The sequence below is a fragment of the Gracilinanus agilis genome, chromosome 2, assembly GCF_016433145.1.
Source record: "Gracilinanus agilis isolate LMUSP501 chromosome 2, AgileGrace, whole genome shotgun sequence".
Classification (NCBI taxonomy): domain Eukaryota; kingdom Metazoa; phylum Chordata; class Mammalia; order Didelphimorphia; family Didelphidae; genus Gracilinanus; species Gracilinanus agilis.
The window spans coordinates 575820647-575842755 of record NC_058131.1 but is presented as its reverse complement, the minus strand read 5'-3'; the positions used below and the strand labels follow the sequence as shown (position 1 = coordinate 575842755).

General features: G+C 34.4%; 1 protein-coding gene across 3 annotated transcripts in view; it reads left to right on the top strand.

Annotated features, from left to right (window-relative positions):
* APH1B (aph-1 homolog B, gamma-secretase subunit) overlaps window positions 1–22109 on the top strand; it is a 40531-nt gene that overhangs the window by 10913 nt on the left and 7509 nt on the right. For 2 of the 3 annotated variants that reach the window (XM_044665367.1, XM_044665365.1), the window contains one exon: window positions 9345–9467. The exons of the other annotated variant lie outside the window; for it this stretch is intronic. In XM_044665367.1, coding sequence (XP_044521302.1) covers window positions 9345–9467 — 123 coding nt within the window. The remainder of the gene's footprint in view (window positions 1–9344; window positions 9468–22109) is intronic. 3 annotated transcript variants of the gene reach the window in all.

The following is a 22109-nucleotide window of genomic DNA, read 5'->3' as shown; positions in this document are numbered from 1 at the left end:
GACATAACAGCTAAAAAAAATTATTTTAAAATTTTACTTAATATTATTTTAAGAAATAAGATTCCTCATGTTATCAGTTTTATAGCTTCTATATTTTTTTTGCCAGATTGATCTTAAAATTATTATAAATTTGCATTAAAGATGAATGAGTAAATGACCCTGTTTAAATGGAGTTTTATCATTTTTATTTTTGGTAATTTGTTAGGTATGAAGTAATACATTTTCTTTTAACTTGAGTTTTAAAAATTATTAGAGGTTGAAAAATTTTCTAAATTTTAGATTATTATCATTTATTTTGAGGACTCAGTTTGTTTATATGATTATATATCTACTGGATATGTAATGTTGTTTTTATATATTTGAATCCTTTCTCTATAAATTCTGGAATTCAGTCTTTTTGCTAATCATATTTATTATAAACCACTCACTAAAATAAAAAAGCAGAAATGCAAATATCATCTTTACTAATTTTGCAAATGACCAATTCATTTAAATAAACAGAAATGACGAATATGTGGAAAGCATTCTACTAGGCTCTGCAGAAACAAAGACAAAATAAAAATAATCTCTTCTCTCAATGATGTTAGGTTCTACTAAAGGGATTCAATACATATACAAATCAAGTAAATACAAAATAAATTGAGGCAAGAGAGATCACTAACAACCAGGGGGCTCAGTAAAGTGTTCCCATAGGATTTAATAACTGAGAAGATCCTTCAAGAAAGCTAAAGATTTGGAGAAGAGCATTAGAACAACAACGATGATGATGATGATGATGATGATGATGATGATGATGATGATGATGATGATAGTTCACATTTGTATAGTCCTTTAAGGCTTATAATGCAGTTAGTTGCCTCAGAAAAACCCTGTGGGCTACATAGTGCAAATCTTATCTCTAGTTTGTAGATAAAGAAACTGAGTTTCAAAGAGATTAAGTAATTTGTCCAATCTCATACAAGTTAATAAGTGGTAAAGCTGGACCTGAAACCTAGATTTTTAGACTTAAATTATCTTCATTTTAGACAAAGCTTTATTTCTGCCAGCAATTTTTTTAGTTCTTTATAAAGCTTAACATGTCATTTAATAGATTTATTCCCCCCCAAATGTAAAAGTTTTGTTGCTTTACAACCAAAATATCTTGCTTGACTCTTCTCATTATTTACAACTACTACAGGTCAGCCCCTCATCAGTGTTTACTTTGATTATCATAAGTAAGTGACTTAGAAAACAGTAGGTAATGAGAGAATTTCATGATTGGGCCTCTCTGAAACTGTAACAAAGCCCAAAACATGAACAAGAAATCAAAATAAAATTGCCCAAGACTGTTAGAACTCGAGAGAATACACAAAGAGACCCAAGGTTTAGTACACTCACAAATGTGATTGCAAAATACCAGGATTATCCAGGTAAAAAGTACTGCTTTTTGTCTAGAAGAAACAGATTATATAGTAAGAAACCCTACTCAGAATTACATAGACTTACTCAACACATGTAAGAAAGAAAAGAATATAACATAGTATTTCGAGGCAAAAGAAAGTTCTTCACCCAAGAATAACTTATCCTGTCAAGTTGAATTTAAAAGGAGGAAAAAAAAAATAAATCTTATTCACATAACTAGAAGATGGTAGAATTCTTTAAATAAAAATGTTGGATGTGAGAGTCATAGGTAAATAAGCTTGTGAATCTTAAACAATTTAAATAGTGATTAAATATATCATTAAAGAGAGAAAAAAGTCTATTGTTTCTTTAGAAGCCCATGATCTTTAAGGATCTATAAGATAAGACTATGTTCTTAGGGCATATTTTGTGTTTTTTTAAATACCTTTGGGCTTGAAGGAAGAGGAATTTACTATTTTCATAATTGAGGCACCTCATGAGGCAGAATCACTAGGACATGGCAACTAATTAGATATTGGGGGGAAGGTGGCAGGTGAAGTGAGAAGTCTAAGATATATAGGTTCTGAGCCTCAATAGTTGGGAGGATTGTGGTCACCTTGACAGTAATAGGAAAGTTAGAAAGAAGGAAGGATTTAGGGGGGAAATATTGAGTTCAGCTTTGAATAGATTAAGATGATATCTGCACTTCAGTGTAAGATGTCCCTTAGGCAAATGGAAATGAAAGACTTGAAGTCAGTAGAGAGGTTAGGCCTGAATGAAGATGTCTCGAAATCTTATGCATACCATACATATGAAAGGGGTAAAAGTAGGTTTTTGTCGACTAAATATTAAAAAGGAGTGGTCGCCAAGGAATTGAATAAATATCAATTCCCGATGAAAAAAACCTCAAGTCAAAATGACTTTTATGGTAGTTTATTTACAAATGAGAAGAGAGAGAGTGAAAGTAAGAAAATCAGAGAGAGGATAAGGTAAGATAATTAACCTAACACACTAAATAATTTGTTCTGGCCCCTGGCTCAACCCAAGCAGGGCTAATTAGTCCTCAAACAGAGAAGGCTCATCCTTGGGCCGAGGACCAAGGGTTGGGGATGAATGAAGCAAAAGCTTCAGTCACGAAGGCTCTCTTGAAAGGAGAGTTCCTTCAGAGAAATCCAGGAAGGGTCAGTCTTTATACCCATCACATGTAGTTCTAAGGGAGAGATTTAAGAACAGTCTTACCAAGTCCCAGCCAGAGCTCCTCCAGGTCCAAGAAACAAGCAAGAAGAGAGTTACAGTAAGTTGTAGCTCCCTTTTAAAGGCACTTCTTTTTCATCACTTCCTGTGCCTTCCTCTTAGTTTACTAGTCCAGTCACAACAAATGCTTTGCTTAGGATTGCCCAGGGGGCAGTTGGTCTCGTCACCCACTTTTTGCACATGTGGGTTACAGACTTCCCCACTTGTGAATTAAGTGGTGGTGTTTCCCCCTTGGTGATTAAATCTAAAAATGGTCAGGGAAGGTTTAATCTCATTATCACAGATATAAGGGCAATAGGTGATCTTCTGAATCTCTATTATCTAAGTTGGGGGAAATAATAATAGTGTGTTTAATTTAAAATAACTCTAATACTTGAGAATCTACTTGTCAATTTTATGGATTTATATGAACATAATTACAAAACCCTTCACACAAATAAAATCAGACAGATCTAAATAATTGGAAGAATATTAGTTGCTCATGGGTAGACTGAGCTCATATAATAGAAATGACAATTCTACTTAAATTTATTTACTTATTCAATGCCATGCTATTCAAACTACCAAAAGTTCATTTTATAAAACTAGAAAAAATAACAAAATTCATCTGGAAAAACAAAAGATCAAGATTATCAAGGGAATTAATGAAAAAAATGTGAAGGAAGGTAGCCTAGCAGTATCAGATTTCAAAGTATACTATAAAGTAGTATTCATCAAAATAATCTGGTACTGACTGAGAAATAGAGGGTAGATCAGTGGAACAGATAAGGAGTGAATGACCTTAGCAATCTAGTGTTTAATACACCCAAAGATCCCAGCTTGTGGGATAAGACCTCACTATTTGACAAAAACTGCTAGGAAAACTGGAAAATGGCAGAAACTGGGTATAGACCAATGTCTTACACCTTATACCAAGATAACTTCAAAATGGGTATATGATTTAAATATAAATGGTGATACCATAAATAAATTAGAGGAACATGGAATATTTTACCTGTCAGATCTATGGAGAAGGGAAGAATTTATGACCACACAGGAGATAGAGAGCAATACAAGATGTAAAATGAATTAATTTTAACTATATTAGATAGTTTTTATACAATCAAAATCAATGTAACCAAGATTAGAATGGAAATAACAAACTGGAAATAAAAATTTATAACAAATTTCTCTGATAAAGGTCTCATATCTGTGATATGTGGAAATGGGCAGCCATTTTCTTTTTTTTCCCATTTAATAATTTTTATTTTTTAGAAAAGTTAACATGGTTACATGATTCATGCTCTTACTTTCCCCTTTACCCCCCGACTCCACCCCCCAATAGCCGATGCGCATTTCCACTGGTTTTAACATGTGTCATTGATCAAGACCTATTTCCAAATTGTTGATAGTTGCATTGGAGTGTTAGTTTCAAGTCTATATCCCCAATCATGTCCACATCAACCCATGTATTCAAGCAGTTGCTTTTCTTCTATGTTTCCACTCCTGCAGTTCTTCCTCTGAATGTGGGTAGCATTCTTTACCATAAGTTCCTCAGAACTGTCCTGGGTCATTGCATTGCTGCTGGTACAGAAGTCCATTACATTTGATTTTACCACAGTATTTTGGTCTCTGTATACAGTGCTCCTGGTTCTGTTCCTTTCGCTCTGCATCAACTCCTGGAGGTCTTTCCAGTTCACATGGAATTCCTCCAGTTTATTATTCCTTTGAGCACAATAGTATTCCATCACCAATAGATACCACATTTTGTTCAGCCATTCCCCAATTGAAGGGCATACCGTCAATTTCCAGTTTTTTGCCACCACAAAAAGCACGGCTATAAATATTTTCATACAAGTCTGTTTATTTATGATCTCTTTGGGGTACAACACTAACAATGGTATGGCTGGATCAAAGGGCAGGCATTCCAGCCATTTTCTGTAGGTACAAAATAGCAGTTTGCCACTTTGGAACACAGACCCTGGCAAAGCACCCTAGGGCATGTGCCAGGGTGACAGTTAAGGACAGGGTATAAATTAAGGTCCACAAACCCCTGGGACTTCACTTCTTTCTCTCATCTCCTTGGGTTAGGGAGGTGGTACCAAACTGGGCCCCAGGGGGTTTGGGAGTTGGATTAGGCAGGCAGGTAGGGACAACCTTCATTGCTAACCAAATCAATATCTTATTGGCATAGCTAACAACTTTTAAATCAATCAAGAGTGAACAGTTAACTTCAAGAATACAGCAGCATCTGACCCAGGGGCATGTTAGCCACTGGGCTTAGCAACAAATAGCAACAGAGTTGGGAAGAGATCTTCCCATACTCTGCACTTTAGGGAACAACTTGTGTTTCAATATTAATTTAGTCTTAATACTTAGGCAAGATCTTTTAGGGTTCCATCACCCACTTTCCTTCTCCCCCTAACCTACCCTCAGTTTGATATCAATAAACCCAGTTTGATCCTAAAGCCTAAAATAATCTTTGAAAGCCAACTTCTTACTTTAGTGACAATAACTAGTTTGAAGTAGTCAATCCTGGTAACATCTCTAGTTGGCTGTAGCCATTTCCAAGCCAGTGGTAATCCTTCATTTCAACCTAAGGTTTCAGGAACCTACATTCTACTTCATGGTTACTCCTACCCAACTACCTGCTTTGACTGGTTTCTAAGACTTGTGGTTAGCAAAGAATCTTCAGTTTTTTTTTTGTTTGTTTTTTTTGTTTGTTTGTTTTTTTAAAACCCTTACCTTCCGTCTTGGAGTCAGTACTGTGTATTGGCTCCAAGGCAGAAGAGTGGTAAGGGTAGGCAATGGGGGTCAAGTGACTTGCCCAGGGTCACACAGCTAGGAAGTGTCTGAGGTCATATTTGAACCTAGGACCTCCCGTCTCTAGGCCTGGCTCTCAATCCACTGAGCTACCCAGCTGCCCCCAAATCTTCAGTTTTAAAGGAGGCTTAGCCCAGCTTGTGTGGGGAATAAATCTTATACTCATATTTAGCTGTGGTTAGGGTTTCTCCTTCTGCAACCATCACTAGTATCTTTAGCCCCTTACTGCTCATAACATATCTCCCATATATAGAGAACCAAGTCAATTTTATAAGAATTCAAGACATTCCCCAGTTGACAAATAGTTAAAGGATATGAACAAACAGTTTTCAGATGAAATCAAAGCTATCAATAATCATATAAAAATATTCTAAATCACTCTTGATTAAAAAAATGAAAATTAAAACTTCTCTGAGGTACCACCTCATATCTTTTAGATTGATCAATATGAGAGTAAAGAAAAGTGATAAATGTTGAAGAGGATGTAGCAAAATTCGGACACTAATGTAGGTTAGTGGAGTTGTGAATTAATCCAACCATTCTGGAGGGAACTTAGAATTATGTTATTTAGGAAAAAGGGCTATAAAGCTGTGTATACCCTTTGAACCTACTTTGATACTACTGAGTATCACGAAGAAATGAAAAAGGGGAAGAGGATCTATTTGTACAAAAATATTTATAACAGACTTTTTTTTGTGGTGGCAAAGAATTAGAAATTGAAGGGATGCTTATCAATGGGGGAATGACTGAGCAAATTGTGGTATATGATAATGTGGTCATGGAATACAATTGTGCTGTAAGAAATCATGAACAGGATAATTTCAGAAAGAGCTGGAAAGACCTACCTGAACTAATACAGAATGAAATAAGCAGAACCAGAATTACATTGTGTACAGTAACAGCAATATTGTGGAATGATCTAGTGAATCTCTTTTATCTAAGTTGGGAGAAATATTTGGGGGAAATAATATTTTCCTGTACAATATACAGTAATATATAATTGATAAACTATCTTAAAAAAAGAAATAATAATAGTATGGAAATACAGGATGTTCCAAAAGTTTAAGCTTTAGTAGCTTAAAGCTGAAGTTGCAGTAAGACTATTGGTATAACCTATATGAATTGCACTGGGTCAGGGAGAGGAAGGAAGATGGTTTGAGAGAGAATATAAGCAACTGTTACAGGCAGAACAAACTTCATCTATCAGAGAAATTGATTTTACTGAGGGAGGCAAAAAGAACAAAAGCAAGTCTGGGCAGCAGGAAGAAGGGAACATGAGAGGATTGAGATTAGTTTCCAAATGTAAATAACTAATACTAACCCTATTCCTTTTTCTCCCTTGAAGATGTGGGATTCAAAGAGGAAATGTTAAAATAGAATAGAGGAAAAAAACAAATCTGATAATGAATGGTGAATGTGAATGATGATGACTTTATCCATAAAATGGAGAAAGGTGACAGTATATCAGCATGCAAAACAACAATTTGTTGTTTAAAAAACAACTAAATTAAATCATAAGATTCTTATAGAATTAAAATAGAGAAAATATTAGAGTAAAATCTGCATCCAAAAGAGCAGAGCTGGCAGTCATGATCTCAGACTAGGTAACAGCATAAAAGAGACTTGGTTAAGAGAGAAACAAAAACTATAGTATGTCAAAATACTATAAAACATAAATAATGAAACTATATAAATATTAAAATATGTTTAGATTTGTGTGTGTATATATACACATACAAACTCAATAACAAAGTATTTAAGTACTTAAAGGAAAAGCTAACAACCACAAGAAGAAAACTCATTTTCAGAACTAGACAAATATAACAAATCTTGTTTATTTTAGCAAGAAAGAAGTTAAGGATGTGAACAGAATATTATAGAAATATAGTTGTTAGATTTGTAACATTTACTGAATGGGAATTATATGGACCATACATATTTTTTGGCTTTGCATAGCATTTTTATAAGAAGTAAGCATATTCTAGAACATAAAAGAACTTATAAACTAATGCACAAATATTAATCACCCTTTACAGACCACAGTGTGTGTCAGTCAAGGAAATTTGAAGAAAAGATTCAAAATGGAAACTAAAGAATGTAATCTGAAAGAATGAGTGGGTCAAAGATTAATTCCTAAAAGCAAAAAATATTTAAAGAATATTGATATAGCACTTTACAAAAACTATGCAATATAGCCAAAGCATCTTTAAAGGAAATATTTATGTCTATACACTCATGTAAAGGAAAAATAAAAGAAAATTAGAGTTCAGTGAGTATGCAACTAAAATCATTAGCAACCTGCAAAAAAATATAGAAGTAGAAATTAAGAATATTGGGGATACAACTGAAAGCAAAAATAAAAACTCATAATTATAATAAAATGCAACTTTTTAAAAAGATGCATAAAGTAGACAAACCATTAGCTTAATTTGATTTTATAAAAAGAGAAAGGATAACCATATTACTACAATAAACCCCAAAAAGGAGGAATTAAATAAAATTGTCAGAAACTAGTTTACCAGTAATTTGATAAAAAAACAAAAAACTTATACTGGATGAATGTTACAAAATATAAAGTACTCAGATTGTCAGTACAAAAAATGGGAAATCTAAACAACCTGATCTCAGAAACAAAAAGTGAATAAAGCACATGTGAATTCTTTAGAAAGTTCTAGACCTGGAAGACTTAAAGCAATATCTATAAAAATTAAAAGAACTCCTTTTAACTGCATAGATTATTTGTAAAATGTAGATATATCAACTTAACAAATACCTTCTATAAAAAAATATGATCTTTAAATATCAGGAGAAAAAAGTTTCGCTTTCAGAGAGAATTACAGATCATTATCACTAATACACATTAATTCAAAAAATATTGAATAAAATATTGGTAGAGGCTACAGAATTGTACTAAAACTATTACTCTGATTAGATTTATAATGAATGCAGAAATGCTTTGACCTAAAAACTGTAAATAAATTATATTAGCAGAAATAACAAAATCACATAATTATATCAGTAATCGGGGAAAGCATTCAACAAATAAAACACATTAAAAACACTAGATAGCAGTGCAATTAAATGTATATTTTCTCCAGAGCTAGTGCCTTTTATAATGGAGAAATATTAAAAATCTAACCAATAAGTTGAAAAGTAAATAGCAGTAGAATACATTTATCATTTTTGTTAATGTTTAAAGAAATTTGGTTATATTAAAGTCAATTGATTTTACTTTTTCCTGTCCTTTTATTGTTTCTTTTTCCTGTGTTCATTTGATTTGTTACTTTGTTCTTTTTATAATGTCTTTAGATATTAATTTATTCCTCCCTTTTACTCTTGGTAATAAACATTTAACTTTACAATTTTTTTCTTTTAGTGTAGCTTTGGCTACATTGCATAAATGATGAAATGTAGTATTTGTAATTTTGATTTCCTTTTTTGCCTTTTTTCCCCCTCACTTTTTCTTTCTTTTTTCTTATCTTTTCCCTCTCTTACCCATATTTTTAGGGTTTTTTTCCTATTTAATTCTTTTCTTTCTCTTTCCTCCCTTCTTTTATCATTTAGTCAAGCATGTACTTTTCAAAGATGTACCTTCTACCCCTGCTTTATTTTATTTTAATTTATTTTATTAAATTTTCCCATTTACATTTTAATCTGGTTTGGGCTACATTTAAGACTGTTGTGGCCACATGTGGCCCTCAGTTGAGTGTTTGAAATCTTGGATCTAGTCCAACCTCCTTATTTTTCACACAAGGGGAAAAAACGCCCAGAGAGCTTAAGTGAATTGCCCAATATCACATAAGTAGTAGACCTGGAATTTGAACTTGGGTCCTCTGCTTCAAATATAGTCATTTTCATCTGTACCATGGTACCTTTTGTCACTAGTTAATAATCTTTTTCTCTTTCAGTGTCTGGCTTAGGTTTTGGAATCATGAGTGGTGTATTTTCCCTCGTTAATATCCTGTCTGATTCCTTGGGACCAGGAATAGTGGGCATACATGGAGATCCTCCTCAATTCTTCCTTGCATCAGGTATGTAGTTGGTAACTATTGATACTCAAGACTTTCTGTCTCCAAATATAATTCATAAGTTTTAGCTATCTGAAACCCGTGTCTTTTCTTTAAGACTTTTTAATCTCACAAAAAAATTTAGTGATTTACTGTTAGAGTGCGTTAGTCCCAGATTTTGGGATAAGAACCCAAAGTGTCTTTTTCCCCCCTCTGGCTTGATAACTCAAGTAAATAACATGAAAATATGTCAACTTAATTTTAAGTGCTTTAGGATTCTGGAGTAGAAAATAGCTTGCTTAGTCTTCCATATTTGAGGAAGGTAGCTGTGAAGTAATGGCATGGACTTATATTTGGAAAGAGAGAAACAAGGTTTTAGTCCCAGCAAATGTGCTTAGTTCTCTATCCTTTAGCAAATCATTTTAAGTCTCTGAGCTTTAGTTTTCTTATCTATAAAATGGTGCTAATAATATTTTTTGTCTCCCTCAGTGGATTATTATGAACAGAGTCTTTGTAAAATTTTAAAGAACTTTATTGATGAGTTGTTTTTATCATGCTATACTAGCAACTTTGCTGTGTTTTTAATTTTGAATGTGAATATTGAGAGACAGCATGTTTCCTTAGTTTTCATTAGTTTAATTTTGTCTTAAAAATAGTATTTCCAATTTTCTCTGAGATACATAATGGTCAAACTTTCTTTCCTTAGTCTTATAATGTTGGAAAACAAAAGATTTACACATGTGAAATAGTGCAAAATAGTGTCATTTTCCCTCTTTGCACCTCAATTTTTTTCTTATCTGCAAAATAAAGGGCTTGATCTTGTGATACTCTTCCCATTTTCTGTCCTGTGTACCTGTGTGTCAAAATGAAGTAGACAGGATTATGGAATGAATTGCCCTTTAACTTGATTTTTTAAAATCATTTTTATTAACATATCTTACTTTTATGTCAGCTTCATTTATGAATATATTTTATACTTGCTCAGCAAGTCATACCTTATAACAAAGATTTAAAAGGAAAGCTAAAAGCAGATCAGCAAGACTAACCATAGCTAACATGTTGACTATATCTGATGGTAGATACAATATTCTATAGCCCTAATTCCTATCTATGCAAAGAAGTAGAAGTGCATCTCTCAATTCTTTCCCAGAGCTATATTTCCCACTTATATTTTCAGTGTCCAGGCTCCTTTTTGGGTCATTGTTTATATTGTCATCACTGTGCTTGTTGTTTTTGTGGTTCTTTTACATCCCCCTCTGTATTAGTTCACATAAGTCATCACATACTTTTCGGAGTTCTTCATAGTAATTATTTATTATGGTACAGTAATAATCCATTATAGTCATTGACCACATTTGTTTAGCCATTCCCCAATCAGTGGACATCCATTTTGTTTCCAGTTTTTTTTTGGGGGGGGGTCTTTGATCTCCTTGGGGTATATGCCTAATGAGATCTCTGGGTCAAAGAGTGCTAACATTTTAGCCATGTTCAAAATTGCTTTCCTGAACGGTTGGACCAGTTCACAGTCTTAGTCACATATGATCAATATATTTTCTTTTCTGTAGCCCCTTCAACCATATTTTGTCATCTTTTCCAAATTGCTGATTGGGAAGTAAAATCTCAGCATTGTTTTCCTTTGTATTTAATTATTATTAGTTATCTGGAGCATATTTTCATGTTTTTGACTACTTATCCATCAGAGATTGGCTTGTGGTCTTGTTTGCTTGTATTAATTCATTATATATCTTAGATAATAAATCCTTATTAGAGATAAAAGTTGCAGATTTTTTTCCCCACTAATTGACACTTTCCCTTTTTATGTGAGCTGTATTGATTTTGTTTGTGCAAAAGCCTTTTACCTTCTTGTAATCATGTTTTATCATTTTTATTACTTTAGTCTCTTCTTTGGTTAAGAATTTTTTTTCCTAGCCATATCTGTGAAAGGTAGCTGATCTTATTATATTTTCAGTATTCAAATCATATATACATTTTTAAAATTTATTGTGGTATGTGTGTAAGCTGTTGCTTTAAACCCTATTTTGGCCAGACTCCTTCCTGATTCTTGACCAATAACAAGTTAATCCTCAAATAATTTATGTTCTCAGAGTTATTAAATCCTGGGTTATTGAATTCATTTGTTTTTTTGTAATCTGTTTTTATGTAATCTGTTCCACTGATCTGTTCTTAACCACCTGAAATATCACTTTAAAATGCTATTTGTGAAAAAAAATGCTATTTGTGGGTTATAACTTTTATTGCCCTTTCATTCTTTTAAACACTTTTTCCTTAAAATTGGACCTTTTGTCCCTCCAAACTTATCTTTCTACTATTTTGTCTAGCTCTATAAAGTATTGTGATAGTTTGATTGGCATAGCACTAAATCTAAATGGATTTAGGAAGTTTTGTCATTTCTATTATATTGGTATAACCAAGCCATGAGCAATGAATATCACCCCAATTATTTGTCATCCTTCATTGTTTTAGAGAATATTTTGTTATTTTAATTATATAAATCTATAGTGTGTCTTGATAAATCCCAAATATTTTATGCATTTTGTAGTTATTTTGAACAAAAATTTTTCCATTATTTCCTTCTTTATTTTGTTATTGCTACATAGTAATACTGATGACTAATTTGGGGTTGGTTTTTTTTTTTTTTAAGTAGCTTGCTACTTTACTTGTTTTCAGGTAATTTCTTTCCTTATTCTCTGGAATTTTCTAAGTTAACCATCATGGCATCAGGAAATAGACAACTTTATGACTTCTTACTCATGGTTGCCACTTTGATTTTTTTTTTTTTTTACTTATTGCTATCACTGGGATTTCTAGAATAATGGCTAGTGACTGGGGAAAGAGAATATCCTTGTTTTATTCTCACATTCATTGAGAAAGCTATAGGTGTTGATGCATTGCAAATAATCCTAGCATTTGGTTTTAAATTGGAGCAAATTAATGTATTATTTATTACCAATATTTATTTCTTTAACTCTAACATATGAAGATCAGGCAGTTTCCCAAGTGCATAAATGAGCAAGATAATTACTCCCAGGTCCCCTAAGGCATTGGCTGACACTCTTGCCTTCTTGTTTACAAGTTAAACAGAAGGCTAGTGTTATGATTAAAAATGATGAGGGCCGAGATCAAAAGGAAGAATAGTATTTTAATAAAAGCCATGCTGATAGAGATAAAAATCATTAGACCACGCGCTTGTAAGAATTCAAACTGCCGCCCCAGCCATTATTGTTACCTCCGTGCGCTCAGGTAGCTAAAGAGGCCGTTCAACGTCACTTCCCCCTATTTTATTTTATTTATTTATTTTTTTAAGTTTAAACATTTATTAATAATCATTTTTAACATGTTTACATGGTTCATGCCCCTATTTTCCCCTTTACCCCCCGCGCTCCCCCACCCATGGCCGATGCACATTTCCACTGGTTTTGTCATGTGTCCTTGATCAAGACCTATTTCCAAATTGTTGGTAGTTGCATTGGTGTGGTAGACTTCCCCCTATTTTAAAACAGTCCCTCACCTTCAATACGTAATCCAAAACAGGAAACCCATTGGGGGTCACGGGAAATGTAGTTCCAAGTATCCCAAGTGATTTTAAATGACACTCTGGGAAGGAACCCCTACTCTTTGTTTATCCTATAAACAAAATGCCATTTCTCCTGTGCCAGAGAGGGATAGGTCTGCCTAGCTTTAATGAGATTGTAAATAAAGTAATAAGGAAGAAGTAGAGATCTAATTCCACATCTTCATTAAAATATCCACCAGTCAGGACTGCCAGGGGAGGTCCAAATGATGTATTTTCAAACCAATCAGAAGGAACATACACCTAGGTGTAAAAGATTGTCAGCTTCCTGTTCAAGGTCTTTTCTTTATTAATAGATCACATGCTCTTATCAATAAATATTATTCTCAAAGAAATTGCCTCATTTTATTTATTGATTAAAATCCTAGGCACTACAAAATGTGTATTGGCTCATAGGTGGAAGAGTGGTAAGGGTGGGCAATGGGGGTCAAGTGACTTGCCCAGGGTCACACAGCTGGGAAGTGTCTGAGGCTGGATTTGAACCTAGGACCTCCCATCTCTGGGCCTGACTCTCAATCCACTGAACTACCCAGCTGCCCAATATGTATTGTTTTAATAAAAATGGCCTTCTATGTCTATATATTACAGAATTTTTAACACAAAAGGATGTTATATTTTGTCAAAGGTTTTTCCTGTGGTTTTAGATATTTGTGTTTTGACATGGTTTTGTTCATTGTTTTCCTTATGTTTGCATCCTTATCTTTTTCTTATCTTTGCATCAATGGTATAAATCAAATTTAATATAGTGAATAGTTTTTTTTAATACATTGCTGCCATCAATTTGTTAGAATTTTATTTAAAATTTTTCCATCTATATCTTTAGTGATACTGGACTATGGTTTTCTTTCTTTCCTTGGTTTAGGTATTAGGACTAGATTTGGCTCATAAAAGGAGTTTGTTAGAGTGTTTTGTTTCCCAGTTTTTGAGAATAATTTGTATAGTATAGGTATTAATTGCTCTTTATACATGATAAAATTCATTTCCAAATCCATCAGGACTAGGTTTTTATCTCCACTGGTAGTTTATTCATTGTGTTTTCAATTTATTCATCTTTTATTTTTGTAATCTGATTTTCTTTCTTGAGCAGATTAGCCAAAGATTTATTGCTTTTGATAATCTTTTAAAAGACTCAGGTTTTGGTTTGTTTATTAGTTCCATAGCCTTTTTTTCCCCACATATATTTCTCCTCTTCTTTTTGCGGTTGTATTTGTATTGTATTGTATTTCCTTCTGGCTACTTGTTTGTATTTATAGTTCTTCTTGATCATTTGTTTTCTAATAGCCCAGTGGATTGGAGGACAAAATTGTTTACCCCTTGTAAATGTGTGCCAGTTTCTTAGACAGTTTAGCTTTGTTTATTAAGGTGTTTTGTTTTGTTTCTTGGAAATTATGAGTAACTAGTTTAAAAAAAAACTTTGACTCAGCCAATTAATTAACAAACTTTTCATCCCTACTCAAACTTCCCATGGCTTCTCTTCTCCCCATAGAAAAAATTCAGGCAATTCAGGGAAAGTGTACTCTTTTGCCCTGTTCTTCATCTGAGGTCATTTAGATGCCTTTCCTTACTTTTTTCTCCTTTACTACTGTCTCACATTAAGAGGTGACCTTTCTTCTTAACAAGGCCATCTCTTCTACATGCAAATGTCACAAATGAAACAAAATTTATATAAGTAGAAAGTGCTATAAAAGCAGTAATCATAGCTGCTAATGATGGGATATCCTCTTGACTAATATAAGCTTCTTTCCTCCAGAGGAAATGGAATTGTTGAACTAGTTCAGTCCATTTCTTTAAGTTTTTGCCGTATATAACTTTAGATAGAGCTGCGCTTGCTCTTGGTTAAGTAAATATGTAGATAACCAGAAAGTACTATTTAGCAGTTTCCAGCATAAATTCGAAAATTTTATTGTACCTAAGCAATCATTTGAGCTAGTGCAACTATGCTGTTGTAATTTGTTATTTTTGTGATAGTGCATGGTAGTACTGTAGAAGGAATTTATATTCCAACAATCACTAATTAAGTTTACAAAAAAAATTAGGGATTTAAAAAAATTATAGTTAGATGTTGAAGTTTTTTATTTTTAAATCACATATAGTACTAATTGGTATATATACTTGAAGTTTACTCATATGTAATAATAAACGGAGTCTTTTTCTTTTGTTCCAACTTATAAACTATTAAACATCACTTTTGGTCATTAATTCCATTTTTTTCCATAGTAGTTTTGTTTAAATCAGTGGTTGTGCTGCATAACTTTTTTTTTCCTGTTAAACAATGACATTTTCTTAATGAAACATTAACTTTTTCTAATGCCAAGTTTTTTCACTAGATGGTGCCAATTTACTTTAGAAAGTCAGGCAGTTTTCATCATTTTAAATCTTGCTTTTGGAAGACAGCAAAAGTATTTCTAAAATATGCTGCTCTTAATGATTTTAGAATTTATTTGAGGGGCAGCTGGGTGGTTCAGTGGATTGAGAGCCAGGTCTAGAGACAGGAGGTCCTAGGTTCAAATCTGGCCTCAGATACTTCCCAGCTGTGTGACCCTGGGTAAGTCTCTTAACCCCCATTGCCTAGCCCTTACCACTCTTTGCCTTGGAGCCAATACACAGTATTAACTCCAAGATGGAAGGTAAGGGTTTAAAAAAAAAAAGAATTTATTTTAACCTTCCAAAAATTTAAAGCCAATATTTTAAATAAAATATTTTTTAGCCAGAGAATTGTGTCAAATTCATAGATCAGGAATAAGTGATACATTTTCATCCAGTGTTACTGAAAGGATTTATGAAAAGAACTAAAGTACTATAATAGTTTCTTGATAGGTTGCTTGATTTTGCTGGATTTACCGTTTGAAAATCTAAAAAAATGGGAGGAGTGTTAAACTTTGAAAAGTAATAAATATAACTTTCAGTTCTCACATATCATCTATGAAGATATGCTAATTAATTTTAATTTAATTAAACCTTGGTAAAGTAATATGATAGTTTCATATAGATTTATTGAAACTATTCCATGGACTAAACTTATACTACAGTATAGTTTTGGGATTTTAAGGTAAGAAGTTCCTAATTTTCCTAATGATTTATTCAGGATTACAAAGTATGAGAGTCTATCTCTTTGAATTTTCTTTCCTTTTTTTGTTCATGTATCTTTGAATCATATTCTGTGGAAAGATATTTTAAACTAGAATTTTACAAAATGAGCACAGAACCCCATTTAACTTATTATTATATATATTATATAATACATATAGTATCATATAAATCTAATTTACTAAGTATTGCTTAATAAAACCTGCTAGTGTCCAATTATGGTACTTAAATTCCCTGCAATGTTGCAAATCTTAACCCATTGATGCCTGCCCATCCTAACAGAGTAGTTTCATCCAATATGCCAAGTTTCTTCCTGACTTTCTCCAGATATTACAAGGCTATCCATGGAACTCATAGGCTTTTCATTAGTTTTCCCGTATTCTAGCCAGGTTACTTGTCCATCATCTTTTTGTTTCATACATTTCTTTAATGGCATCTTTTGCCTTCATAATTACTTTTTTTTTCAAACATTTATTAATATTCATTTTTAACATGGTTACATGATTCATGCTCCTACTTTCCCCTTCACCCCCCGCACTCCCCCCACCCATGGCCGATGCACATTTCCACTAGTTTTGTCATGTGTCCTTGATCAAGACCTAGTTCCCAATTGTTGGTAGTTGCATTGGTGTGGTAGTTTCGAGTCCACACCCTCAATCATGTCCACCCCGACCCATGCGTTCAAGCAGTTGTTTTTCTTATATGTTTCCTCTCCTGCAGTCCCTCCTCTGAATGTGGGTAGCATCTTTACCATAAATCCCTCAGAATTGTCCTGGGTCATTGTATTGCTGCTGGTACAGAAGTCCATTACATTCAATCATAATTACTTTTTTGTAATGTGTTGCATCTTGCTGACACCCATTCTGACGCTCCTTTGCTCTCTGGATGATAACTTATTTGTAATTCTTCAGAGATTCTGGTGTATTATTACTTGCAACCATGCAATAACCCTATTAGAATGTTGATCCAACTATATTTTATAATGTAAACTTTATTATTTTTGGGGGGGAGTATTTATCCATGGGGGCTAGTATAGTGCTTAATGCCAATAAGCACTCTACTATATATGCAATTTTGTTGTTGAAGCTGACTTTGGAGTTCATCATAGTCTAGTCTTGAAATCGATACTAAGTATCGGTTCTCAGGCAGAAGAGCAGTAAGAGCTAGGCAATTGGGGTCATGTGACTTGTCCAGGGTCATACAGCTAGTATCTGAAGCCAGATTTGAACCAAGGACCTACTGCCTTTAAGCCTGGCTCTCTATCCACTGAGTCACCTAGCTGCTCCTCAAAATCAACATCTCTATAACTTTTTTTTTTAAACCCTTGTACTTCGGTGTATTGTCTTATAGGTGGAAGATTGGTATGGGTGGGCAATGGGGGTCAAGTGACCTGCCCAGGGTCACACAGCTGGGAAGTGGCTGAGGCCGGGTTTGAACCTAGGACCTCATGTCTCTAGGCCTGACTCTCACTCCACTGAGCTACCCAGCTGCCCCCTCTATAACTTTTACCCTTTATCTAATTGTGCTTTCTTGAGTAGTACAGAATCAGTGATGCCCATGACATTGAGGTATTTGAGGATAGTTATCACATTTTTTTTCTAAGTCATCTTTTTGCCAAACTATTAACTTCTAGTTCCTTCAGATTTTCCTCTAAGAAATAATTTCTAGACAATTCATCATACTGGTTGCCCTCCTCTATATGTTCTCTCTAATTTTTTATTGTTCTTCCTAATGTTTGAATCATACAGTGAACATAAAATATCACATATGTTCTGACCAGTGTAGAGTTATTACTGCCCATGCATATCTGACTTGTGAGTGTATTGAAACTTATACATCTTGCCTCAAAATTTTATTCTTTAATTTTTTTTCAGAAAAAAGATTCAGAATGTTTTTGCCCAAAAAAATACCAGACAGGAAGCAACAGTGTGAAATTTAGCATTAATAAATCAGTTATACAGGAGTAAGTAGATGTCAGTGCAATCTTAAATTCTAGTGGATCCATGTTCTCATGAATGTATATTCTCCAGTGGTCCACATTTTAAGGTTTATTTCAGTTGTAAATCCATGATCCTATGAGTACAACCTTAGAAAAGCATTAATAAGAGCTTTACATTACAGATTTAAAATATAAAGGGAATTACCTGACCCTGAGGTACTCAGATATCTATATTGTCATTTCTTGTTTGGAGTAGCAGAATGTAAAGGGCCTGTGACATATTAGAACACATTTCCCATATAATTCTTGTCTACTTGCTTCTAATGAAAATGGGAAAATCTCCTTAACATGCTGGATGCAAGGCTTTTTAAAAGATGTTAAATGGGTAGCAGTTCAGTATTTTGACTTTACGGTTATCTCTCCTCTTGCTACATTATCTTTTCTGATCATATATGTATCTTACTTGATATTTCTTATCTTTATAGCTCTTTTTACATGCACATTATAATTGGTAATATGTTGCAGTTTCTATATGCCCACCATGCATCATCATTTATTGCCCTTGACCCACACTGATTTCAGTTCTTTGGAGCTTGTTGAAGTCTTTAACTTATAGCCACAAAGTGCCAGGAGAATGTTGATGTTTAAAAGATGGGGTTATGTATCAGGGAATAACTTGGTAATCATTGAAAGTAGCAGTTTCCTAAGTGCCACATGTCTGTCATCTTTTTATCCCCTCTCATTGCCTACCTGCCCAAGATGTGAGCTTTGTTTCATGTTGCCTTGGACATTTGACTAAATCAACTCTGCTGTTTCTTCTATTTGCCTTTTCCAGGAGAACCTGTGGGCTGTTCTTCCATGTAGTTGCCAGAATGCCAGTGTTGTTGTGATTTATTCCTTCCAGTAGTGTATGTCTTTGGACAATAATTTCACAATTAGTGATCTAAAAATTTATATTGTGATCTGAAAAGTAGTATCCTGTGCCGTCCTCCCAGTGTGGAAAAATGGGCAGTGGGTTGGATTTGGAGTTGAAGGACTTGAGTTTGAATCCCAGCTCTGCCATTTAACCATCTTTGTAACTGCCTTAACCTCACTGAAATTCAGCTTCCTCATTTCTAAGATTAAAAGAGCTCCAAGGTCCTTTATGGCTATACATATATCTTCTTATGATCCTTCCCCTGTCACTTCATCAATGTCACTGCACAATCTGGAAACCATTTTGTATTTTTGCTTTATCACCTAGTAGCCAACTTACTAGTGATAAGCTTCTCTTTTTAATTAGGTTGGTCTTTGGCCAGATCATTCTCAAATAGGATCATTCTCAAAGCTTTTCTAGTTTGACAGAAACTTCCACAGCTTTAGCTCAGCCTTCATAATCTTCGAGAAAACAAGGCCATCTCCACAACACAATGAGGCAAAACAGAAAGATTTTTTTAAGAGGGAATGGACAGAGTAGAACAATAGCAAGAGGTCTAGTTTCGATGTCAGAACATCTGACTTCAAATCTTCACTTTGCCATTCAACTATTCATGTGATCTTGGGCAAGGCATACCTTGTCTCAGGAAATCGGTTTTCTCTTCTCTTAGGGGGTTGGACTAAATGTCCTTTAAGGTTTATTTCAGTTGTAAATCTATGAGCCTATGATAACCACCTTAAGAAACATTCATAGAAACTTCACATTACAGATTTAAAATGTAAATGTAATTATTGACCCTGAGATACTTAAATATTTACATTTTTTTTCTTGTTTGGAGTAAGAAGCAGAATGTAAGGGGGAGTGTGACAAACCAGAACACATCTAGAGAAGATTAAAAGGTTGGTAAGAGTTTGAAAACTATGCCATATGAGGAATAAATGGAGGAGTTGAGGTTATTTAGCTTAGAAAAGAGAAGACTATACAGGGTATTCCAACAGTATTAGTGCAGGGCTAAGTTGCTTGTTTTAAGCTGGAAATTGCCCAAAGACTTTTGGAATGCTCTTTGTTTAAAAGACTGCCATGTGGAAGGAAGGATAGCTTTGTTCATTGTTGCTTCTGGGGGCAAAACTATTGATAGAAGCTATAAAGATGCAAATTTTATTTTAAAATAAATTATAGCAATTAAGAACTTTTTAACAGTAAACAATGACCATCTCATAAAATTGTAAACTCCCTGTCACCTACATTTTAAACACAGGCTGTATTGCCATTTTCAAACAGATGTCTGACCATGTTGTTCCTCTCCTTAATAAGCTTAATAAGCTGTAGCTCTCCCTGTTGTTCAAATATAAACTCCTCTATTTGGAATTTATATCCCTTCCCAATCTAGCTCCAATCTACCTTTAAGACTTACTCTACTTTGCTTCTCTTCATATACCACAGAGCAGCCAAAATGTCCTACTTGCTCTCACTTGGCATTCCATCTCCCACCTCCATGCCTCTGTGCAAGTTGACCTCTATGAAGGCACTCCCTCCTCAGTTGTGCCTCTCAGAATCCCTGGTTCCTTTCAAAGTTCAGTTTAAGTATTATCTCTAAGAGGCTTAATTTTCTATTTCACAGCTTCCCCAGCTGCAAGAGCCTCTTCTCTCTCTCTCTTTTTTTTTAAGAGACATATTGATTTGCCTCTAATGATTTATTTTATTTTTTTTAAACCCTTGTACTTCGGTGTATTGTCTCATAGGTGGAAGATTGGTAAGGGTGGGCAATGGGGGTCAAGTGACTTGCCCAGGGTCACACAGCTGGGAAGTGGCTGAGGCCGGGTTTGAACCTAGGACCTCCTGTCTCTAGGCCTGACTCTCACTCCACTGAGCTACCCAGCTGCCCCAAGAGCCTCTTCTCTCTTGAAATTATCTTGTATATATTTTTAATCTACTCACACATGTTATTTTCAATAGGATATAAGCTCTTTAAAGGTGGGCACTGTTTGTTTTTTACTTTAGCTAAGCCTTGAAGGAAACAAGGGAAGCAAAGAGGTAGAGATGAGAAAGGAGAGAATTCCAGACACAGAGGACAAAGAATGAAAATGTCTGGAGTATTGAGGTAAAATATCTTGTGCAAGGAAAAACAAGGAAACTAGTGTCAACTTGACAACTCTTATGTCAAGAGGACATGGAGGGGAGTCAGGTGAAAAAGTCTAGAAAGGCAGAAAGGGTGAGATTGTAAAGGACTTTAGAAGCCAGAGGATTTTATATTTGATTCCAGAGGTAATAGGGAGCTGCTAGAGTTTAGGGACTGAGGAGTGACATGATCAGACCTGTGCTTTAGGAAGATCAGTTTGATAGCTGAGTGAAGGATGAACTAGAATAGTGAGAGACTTGAGGCAGGGAGACCAACTAGCCGAAAGAATACTGTAGAAGACTAGGAGTAAAGTAAGGAAAGCTGGAACCAGGATGATGTGAGTGTCAGGGGAAAAGGGGGGGAGGGGCACGTATGAGAGAGTACAAAGGTAGAATGAACAGGACTCTGGCACCATATTGGAGTTTGGGGGATAGGTGGGTGAGAAAGAATGAAAAAAATCAAGGATGATTCCTAGGTTGTTAGTTTTGGATACCAAGCAGATAGTGGCACCCTGGAGTATGTTAGGAAGAGAAAAGAGTTTTAGGAGTAAGGTAGTGAGTTAAACTTTGAATATGTTGATTTGAAGATGTCTACAGAATATCCAGCTTGATTGTTTTATAGACTTTTGGAATGCAAGACTGAAAGTTAGGAGAGAGAGAAGAGCTGGATAAGTAAATTTGGGAATCCTCAGCATAGAAATGGTAACAGAATCCATGGAAAGCCACTAATATCACCTATTAGAATAGTGTAGGGAGAGAAGAGATGACCCAGGCCAGACAGAGCCTTGTTTGTAAGCAATAGGAAAATCTCTAGTAAAGATTGAAGATTGTTCAGAGAATAGGATTGATAGCGGGGCCAGTCTGCTGGAGAAGATGAGATGGAATGGGATCACTTGGCCTATAGAGGGGTTATCCTTGGCAAGGAGAAGGGCTCCTTCTCCTTGAGCCAGAAGTGAAGGAGATGAAGAAGAGTGAAGGCACCTGAGTTATGTGAGATGAGGAGCTGGCTATAAA